Source organism: Zingiber officinale, chromosome 7B (assembly GCF_018446385.1).
Source record: "Zingiber officinale cultivar Zhangliang chromosome 7B, Zo_v1.1, whole genome shotgun sequence".
In the NCBI taxonomy this organism is placed as follows: domain Eukaryota; kingdom Viridiplantae; phylum Streptophyta; class Magnoliopsida; order Zingiberales; family Zingiberaceae; genus Zingiber; species Zingiber officinale.
The window spans coordinates 24,225,831-24,234,380 of record NC_055999.1 but is presented as its reverse complement, the minus strand read 5'-3'; the positions used below and the strand labels follow the sequence as shown (position 1 = coordinate 24,234,380).

General features: G+C 43.5%; 1 protein-coding gene across 1 annotated transcript; it reads left to right on the top strand.

Moving 5' to 3' along the window:
* Positions 1–5,874: 5,874 nt before the first annotated feature.
* On the top strand, positions 5,875–8,349 carry LOC122005562. The gene is made up of 2 exons (XM_042560641.1): positions 5,875–6,831; positions 6,944–8,349. The coding sequence occupies exons 1-2, from the start codon at positions 5,975–5,977 to the stop codon at positions 8,214–8,216; spliced, it is 2,130 nt and encodes a 709-aa protein (XP_042416575.1). The 5' UTR covers positions 5,875–5,974; the 3' UTR covers positions 8,217–8,349.
* The last annotated feature ends 201 nt before the right edge of the window (positions 8,350–8,550 follow it).

Sequence of the window (8,550 nt, the reverse complement as noted above, 5' to 3'; positions counted from 1 at the left end):
GCGATACTAATCGATTGACTAAGAGAAGGCCAATCCGATGATCGAAAGAATGCTAAGTGGGCGCGAAGCCTGTGCACTGGATAGACATGGAACTTGAGACCAAATGAGAATGGGAGCATAGCCCGTGGATCGAGCGCGAACGCGAGTAGAGCCTGTGGATGGAGCACGAACGGGAGCAGAACAATCAGGCGGTTATGCGAATGCCATACAAGGAGGAAAGCGAGTATCGACTAAGCAACAAATGTGGGGCAAAGCAATGAGTGAGATGCGAGGGACGAGTTCCGGGCAAAGCGGCAAGTGAGGTAGGAGCGGTGAGTGCCGGGCATAGCAGTGATTGAGGCGCGAATGGTGAGTGTCAGGCAAGTGAGTTGCGAATGATGAGTGTCAGACAGGGCAGCGAGTAGAGTGTGATGAGTGTCGAGCAGAGCGGCGAGTGAGGCGGGAACGATGAGTGTCGGGCATAGCAGTGATTAAGGCACGAATGGTGAGTGTCAGACAAGTGAGTCGCGAACGATGAGTGTCAGACAGGGCGACGAGTAGAGTGTGATGAGTGCCGGGCAGAGCGGCGAGTGAGGCGAGTGTAATGAGTGTCGGGCAGAGCGGCGAGTGAGGCGAGCCCCTGACTAGAGAGTAACCTGATCGACTAGTAGTTGAGCATGAGAGCCTAACTGAGAAGCCGTTGGTCGTGAGAGCACGCTCACTTATAACTCACCCTAGGGCGAGAGTCTGGAACTCGACCGGGAGGTCATCAGTCACAAGAGCATGCTCGCTTATAACTCACACTGGGGCGAGAGTCTGGAGGTGTGAGGGCATGCTCACTTATAACTCGCACTGAGACGAGAGTTTGGAGCCTGACCGGGAGGTCGTTGGTCGTGAGAGCATGCTCGCTTATAACTCGCACTGGGCGAGAATCTGGAGGCGTGAGGCCATGCTCACTTATAACTCGTACTGGGCGAGAGTCTAGAGGCGTGAGAGCATGCTCACTTATAACTTGCATTGGGGCGAGAGTCTGGAGGCGTGAGAGCTTGCTCACTTATAACTCGCACTGGGGCGAGAGTCTGGAGGCGTGAGAGCATGCTCACTTATAACTCGTACTGAGGCGAGAGTTTGGAGTCCGACCGGGAGGTCGTTGGTCGCGAGAGCATGCTCGCTTATAACTCGAGCTGGGGCGAGAGTTTGGAGGCGTGAGAGCATGCTCATTTATAACTCGCACTAAGGCGAGAGTCTGGAATCCCGACCCAGAGGTGATCTGGAGGTCTGACCAGTACTTGATCTAGAGACCTAATCAAGAATTGATCTGGAGGTCTGACTAGGACTTGATTTGGAGATCTGACCAGGAAACAATCTGAAGGCCTGACCAAGAAGCAATCTGGAGGTCTGACCAGGACTTAATCTGGAGACCTTGGTCTGGAAGCCCAACCGAGAATTAGTTTGGAAACCCGACCGAGAATTGGTCTGGAAGCCCGGCCGAGAGATCATTAGCGATACTTTGATCCAAGACCGGTGGTGATACTCTGGTCCGAGACCAGTAGTGATAGCTTGACCCCGAATGGGGGAGGTGAAGCCCTGAAGTCCATAGAAGCGGAGCCCGTAGCAATATGAGGGAGGAGAGCCTTTATCATACCTGACCGCGGAGTGGTGTCAACCGACTGAGGATCAGTCTCGGTCTCTCAACTCCAAAATGTCGTGAAGTCACAGAGAAATAATGTCGACCTCATGACTCTTAAATGTCCGCGGAGTCAAGGAGAGAATAATCTGAGCCATGACCATCAAAGGAAGTGAATCCCCTAACCATATAAGGGAGCAGAGTCCATAGCATTAAAAGGAAGTAGAGCACCATGAGTGAAAGGAGCAGAGCCCGTAGAGGTAAGAGAATGCAAAACAGGTGGAGAATGTAGAGCATATATCAGTGATAGAGTGCAACGCCTATAGCAGTAAGAGGATGCAGAGCCTCATGATGAATGGTGCAGAGCCTACAGTAATAAGAGGCCCATAGTGAAGGGTACAGATCCTGTAATCAAAGATCGAGGAGAAGAAGGAAGAGGAGAGGCTGTGGCCGACGTCACGAGGAGAAGAAGAAAGAGGAGAGGTTGTGGTCGACGTTGTGAGGAGAAGAAGGAAGAGGAAGGCTATGGCCGGCGACGCGAGGAGAAGAAGGAAGAGGAGAGGCTGTGGCCGGCATTGCGAGGAGAAGGAAGAGGAAGGAGGCAGTCGTCGCCGGCGTCGTGAGGAGAAGAAGGAAGAGGAGAGGTTGTGGCCGGCATCGCGAGAAGAAGGAGGATGAAGGAGGTGATCGTTGTCGGTGTCGGGAGGAGAAAGAGGAAGAGGAAGAAGAAGGAGGCGGTCGTCGCCGGCAACCGTCGCTCGAGGGTGGCGGCGAGAGAGGAAGCTGCCCTCCTCTTTTTCCGTTGGCGGCGGAAAAAACCCCCACACGCCCTCCTCCTCCTCTTGTTCGTGGTCTATGGTAGACCTGACCACGGTTCGGAACCGATGGTTCGACGGTTAGGAACCGACGGTTCGATGGTTCGGAACCGATGGTTCGACGGTTCGACGGTTCGGAACCGACGGTTCGACGGTTCGGAACCGCCGGTTCGACAGTTCCAGGCAGGTCGACCCTTAACCGCCCAAGACGGTTACGGTTCACGGTTCAGAACCGCCGATTCACGGTTCGGTTCACGGTTCGTCACGGTTCGCCACGGTTTAAGATTAATATGTTAAAAAAATTAAAAATTAAAAATTAAACATTAAACATTAAAAATTAGAAATTAAAATTTATTGAAAAAAAGGCTTGCACTTATTTAAGTTGTCTACCTATCCCTTTAGGGGAATCAAAGCCCACGTAGTTCTTTTACATTTTTATCCTTTTACATTTTCATTCACTTCCATTTCCTATTCCTGTCGTATTTGTTCCTTCAGTATCAAAATCTTCAACTTCGTCATCTGAAAGTTGCATTCCTTGGATTCTTTTCTCCGCTCTGGTCCAATCGTCTAGTAATGCTTGGGCTTCCAATGAGTCGGGAGACAAAGTTGATCGTCATTCATCTAATATGTTGCCGCCGACACTGAACGTCTGCTCCACAGCAACAGTTGACACTAGACAAGCTAAAATTTCTTTTGCGATCACGGAGAGAACGGGAAAGCTTTGAGCCTTCTGTGACCACCACTTTAAGATATCGAAGTTTTCGCTATCTGCTTCATTAAAATCAAAAGAAGTCGTAAAATAATTCTCAAGTTCCTGTGTGGAACTTGAAGATCCTCGTGGACGTTTTATCCGTTCTTTTAATAAGAGTTGTGCTTTTGTAAGTTTTAAATTACTACTAGTAGTTTGTTTAATTTCAGAAATATTAATTTGTGTTCCATATTTTACATAATATTGATTATAAATATCATATAAATAAATTCTAACATTATATATAATATTAACTGGATCAGGGGAAGAAGAATCTTTAATTGGAATTAAAGCGTCATAATATAAAGTTAACATTTCTTGTAAAATTTCTAATTTAAATCTAGGATCTAAAGCAAATGCAATTAAATAAATTTCAGGAATTAAATAAAAATATTTTTCCCATTTAGTTTTCATAGCTAAGATGTAAGGAGATAAAGATTCATTATTAATATGTTCATTTAAAACTAATACTATATTAGAAAAATTTTCCAAAACTAATTGAGCAGTGGGATAATAAACACCGGAAAGTTGTTCGGTTGCATCATTAAATACTTTTAAAATTTCACAAATACTATTACAAATATTCCATTGTTGTGAAAATAAATAAATATTAGTATTAGTGTTTTGTGCAAAAACTGAACATAATAATTCTTTATATTGAAATGAATCTTGTAATAATTGGTATGTTGAATTCCAACGTGTTGGTACATCACGTGGAAATTTTTTTTATCTAATTCCATTAATTTTACAAAACATACCCCATTGTTTCATTATAGATGGATGAGACCATAAATAAGAAATTGCAATTCTAATTGGTTTAATATAACTTTCTTAAATTTTTAAACCATCTTGAACACATAAATTTAAACATGGCATACACAACGAATATGAAAAAATAAACCTCCAATAATAGGTTGACAAATAAATTTTAGATCATCTATACAAGCGGTATTAGAACTAGCATTATCTAATGATATTGAAAATATTTTATGAGTTAAACCATATTCTTCTAAAATTAAACATAATAATTGTGCGATATTATGAGCATTATGTGATTCATCAAAAACTCTATAAGCTAATAATCTTTTTTGGAGGTTCCAAGAGTTATCGATCCAATGGCAAATCACACCCATATACGAATGTTTGCCAATGATCACTCCAAATATCGGAACATAAAGAAACTTTATTATCTAATTTACTAAATTCATCAATTAAATTCTTTTTTCCTTGTTTTACTAATTTTTTAATTGTACGAATAAGTGTAGTCCTAGGAACACGTTTAGCACATGGATTAAGAGATTCTTTACAAAAATCTTCAAATGTGCATTTAGATCCAAAACTAAAAGAAAGATGTTCTACGGAAACAAATTTAGCTAATGATTCTCTTAATTTATTATCCGAATATAAAAATAAACCGGAATCGGTACTACCGCTAGTTGAAGAAAATCTTGATAATTGTGTTTGAGAACGGTCGAGTCCATATTCCGTCGGGTGCTTCGTTTCTACATGTCGTTTCAATGACCCATAGCCACCGCCACCTTGGAATTTGTAGGAAGCATTGCAGTGCTTACATTTTGCACGCATTTCTCCCGACAGAAGAGTGACCTTCTAAAAATGTTTAGTGAAAATAGAAGACTTAAGAGGAGGAAGTTCCCAAACCTTAGAAGTAATTGCATCGGTATTTCCTTGTGTTTCGGGTGTTGGATTCAGAAGATGCTCGATCTCATCATCGGTGGATTGAATGTTGGGGTCCTCCTCCCGCAAATTCATTATTTGCTTTCCCTTCCGAGCTCGAAATGATGCACCTCCGCGGCCTCCTTCCATTGTAATTGAAAATTGAAAACGAAAGCGTGTAGAGATTAGAGAATACGAAAATGAGATTAAGAGTAGAGAAGATGTGTGTGAAAAATGATGAAATGAGCTCTCTATTTAATGAGTTTTGATAGTAACGGACACTAAATCGTAGTCATTGATCAAAAAACGGTCAAATGATCCTAACCGTTGAAAAAAAATACCCAAAAAATCCTCCCAACGGCTATGAACCGCTGGTTAACTGACGGTTCAAGCCGTTTAAAAAAAAAAAAAAATTTGCAGCTAAACCGCCGGTTCAACCCACCGGTTTTACAACCAATGAACCGGAACCGGCCCGACAACTTGCCAGGCCGGTTCTGGTTCGACCCAGCGAACTGGGTCAACGGGCAACCGGCCCGTTGACCCGGTTACGGGTCCGGACCAGACCCGGCCCGGGGTCAGATCTACTCTACGGTATCCTAAGAAGGAGGTTCCTCTCAAATGACCAAATTAACCTTCCTCATCCTTCTAATTATTACTCTGCCCTTAAAATATCTACGTATCATGTCATTATAAAAAACAAAAAACAAAAGTATCATTTGTCATTATAAAAACAAACAAACAAAAAAGTCACGAGAAATTTAACTAGTCCACTCGAACCAATATAAAATTAATTAATTATTAACCGATAGTAGACTAATTTTGCACATCAATCGCCTGCTATTTCGTTGTCTGCTTTTTGTTAGTGATCAATCAAGTTGCACAGTCCACTTCTGTCTGATTTATTAGTGATTTCGTTTTAATTGAATTCTAAAATTTAAAATTAAGACCGAATAAATTACTTTTTTTTTTTAAAAAAAAAAGGAAAATTCAAATTAACAATATTGTTCTCACTCCCATCTATAAATGTCCATACATATGCTTGTTAATTTGCAGCTAACTTAGTTTCTTTGAAAATACTTTCTTAGTTTACCCGTTGGAGCAATTCCTAGAAAATACTCAGCTTTTAATTCCATGTCGAATAGTACGATCAGTGCTGGAGTCTCCTCCGCAGCAGCTCCAGCCCCGGAACAGGTGGGTGAAGACTCGAATTTCGAAAACATAAGCAGAGTCATCACCTTAGCCTGCATGCTGCTCATCTGCCTCAGCTTCCTCACTGCGGCCACAAAGCATCGGCTTTGGCACGCCAATTCCCCAATCGACAAACTGCACAAGTTCGTCCTTGACCAGATACTGGATCAGCTGATGGACTTGGCCTCCATCTATCTGCTCACCTCGAAGGGCATCTACCTCGTGTGGGGTGTGATCTTGATGATCGCCAATGGCGCTATCACTTGCATCGCCGTTACCCACACCCTTTCCGACTCCAGGTCCAGCTTCATGAATCTCTTCTTCATCGGGCTGCTTAGCTACAATCTGATCGTGCCTCTCCGGGACATCGAAGATGCTGATCCCTTTTCCCACTTCGTCATCAACCTGTGGATGATTTGGGGGTTGATCATTCTGAAGACAGTGGACAAGTTCTTCAGCTTTTGGGTTGCCAAACGCGCGTACGGATCAGCAGATAGGACCAACATCATCTCTGACTACATGCGATTTGAGTGTACGCTGAGCACTGGCACTCTCGATCCCGTCTCCATGCGAGGTTATAAATACATCGTGAGCGGAGAAGAAAAAGTATCATTCCAGACAAAGATAACAGATGACCGCCAGGTGGATATCGACATCGCAAACAGTTTGAGCGATAAAGTGGTGACGGTGGAGAGAGTGTGGGACTGCAGAGATCAGCTGCTCGGACGCAAAATGGACTCAGATGGGAAATTCAAGGACATATGTCTCTCCTTCGCCTTGATGAAGCTGCTGAGAAGAAGGTTTTAGCAACAATCTTTAATTTATAACAATTAATCGTACATTAATACAGTTGTTATATCAGACTAATTTAATTTGTAGCCTGCTACACTTGACTCACGCTCTTCCACGTAGGTTTCTCGATTACCCTGCTGAGGAACTAAATGACGTATCCAAGAGCATGACATTGGTCTTACAGGGGCTCCTTAACCTTGAGTCGGAGGACAAGCACAGGGCCTTTCGGGTGATCATGACAGAGTTAGGGTTCTTACAAGACCTCTTCTTTTCCCAGTATCCTATTATTTTTGGTTGTGGATTTCCGATCTACAATTATCTTCTGTCTCTGTTGCTGTTGGGAGCCACTGGTTGCCTCGCCAACACAGCTTATTCTGACACCCACGATCTGGGAGGCAACGATATTGATCTTTATATCACTTTTGTCCTCGTAGCCATGATCATTATCATGGAGATCACTGAAACAGCCACTTACTTGCTCTCCGACTGGAACAAAGTGACGTTACTGATCAACTACGTAAAGTTTCCATGGCTACAGAAATCATGTTTTATTAACACGGCGCTTCGATTCTTGTGCAAGATAAAGATCATGCAACCTGTGCGCGATAAAATCGGACAGTTTTCGCTCCTTGAACAGTTTGGCAAGTTCTCGATCAGAGCTAAGCTGTGCAATAGCAGAGCAACCTTCGGCAATGGGGTCATGAAATTCTGTCATGCATCTGTTAAATTACCCGACGAGGCGAAGAGAATGATCTTGGATCAGCTCCGTCTGTTAAGCCGAGGCACCCTCTCCAACGGTGAGTCGTCACTGCGTCGAAATGGGATGGAAGAATTGGGCTGGACCTGCAAGCTTCAGGCCAGCACGCAGACGATTCTGTTATGGCACATTGCCACTTGGTACTGCGAAAAAATGGGGCAATCGCAACGGTCTCTTCCGTCGTCGGGAAAGAAAGAGGTCGCCACCGCGCTATCGAATTACTGTGCGTACCTCGTTGTCTTTGTTCCGGATTTGCTGCCCGATCAGGGCAACAAAGCAAAAAGAATTTTAGACAAGTTGGCGAGTGAGATCGACAAGGTCGGGGCCAGAGATGAGCTGCACATGTTGGATATCATGATGGGGCTCCTTGAATCAAACACGATACTAGGGATGGGTGCAGAGTTGGGGAAGAGGTTGGTGGAATCCATCAGTGATGAGAACAAGAGATGGGATGTGTTGGCGGAGTTCTGGGCAGAGTACGTCCTGTACCTTGCACCGTCGGACAACGTTCAAGCTCACCATGAAAGCCTTGGTTCCGGAGGGGAGTTCATTACCCATCTGTGGGTTCTCTTGTATCATGCAGGCGTTCTTGATCGAGCGTCCAGAGATACCTTAGCTTCAAACACCTACCCGTGATATGCATTGTACCCTGAACCCTAAATGCTTGATGTACCTGAATTAAGCAGACATGAATCTTATCATTTATGTAATAAATGTATCTATCTAATTAATCAAGTGTGATATAAAGATTTCTATTGAGTAATATAAATATTTAATGTGAAATTGAAAAATAAATAATTTTGCAATAGAAATCATTTTACCGTAACACCTCTTCTCTTTCTAAGAGCTAATTGAATGCTCACTACCTTCTAACAAAGGGATGTACACTGAATGACATCAATTTTTTTCTTCTAATACCTCCAGCTGAAACTCAATTATGAGAATTTGTATCCCCGGAGCTACGGTGTCA

Coding starts and splice junctions, on each gene's coding strand:
- LOC122005562 (XM_042560641.1), top strand. CDS start 5,975: ATGTCGAATAGTACGATCAGTGCTGGAGTCTCCTCCGCAGCAGCTCCA. Junction 6,832..6,943: donor ATGAAGCTGCTGAGAAGAAG/GTTTTAGCAACA, acceptor TCTTCCACGTAG/GTTTCTCGATTACCCTGCTG.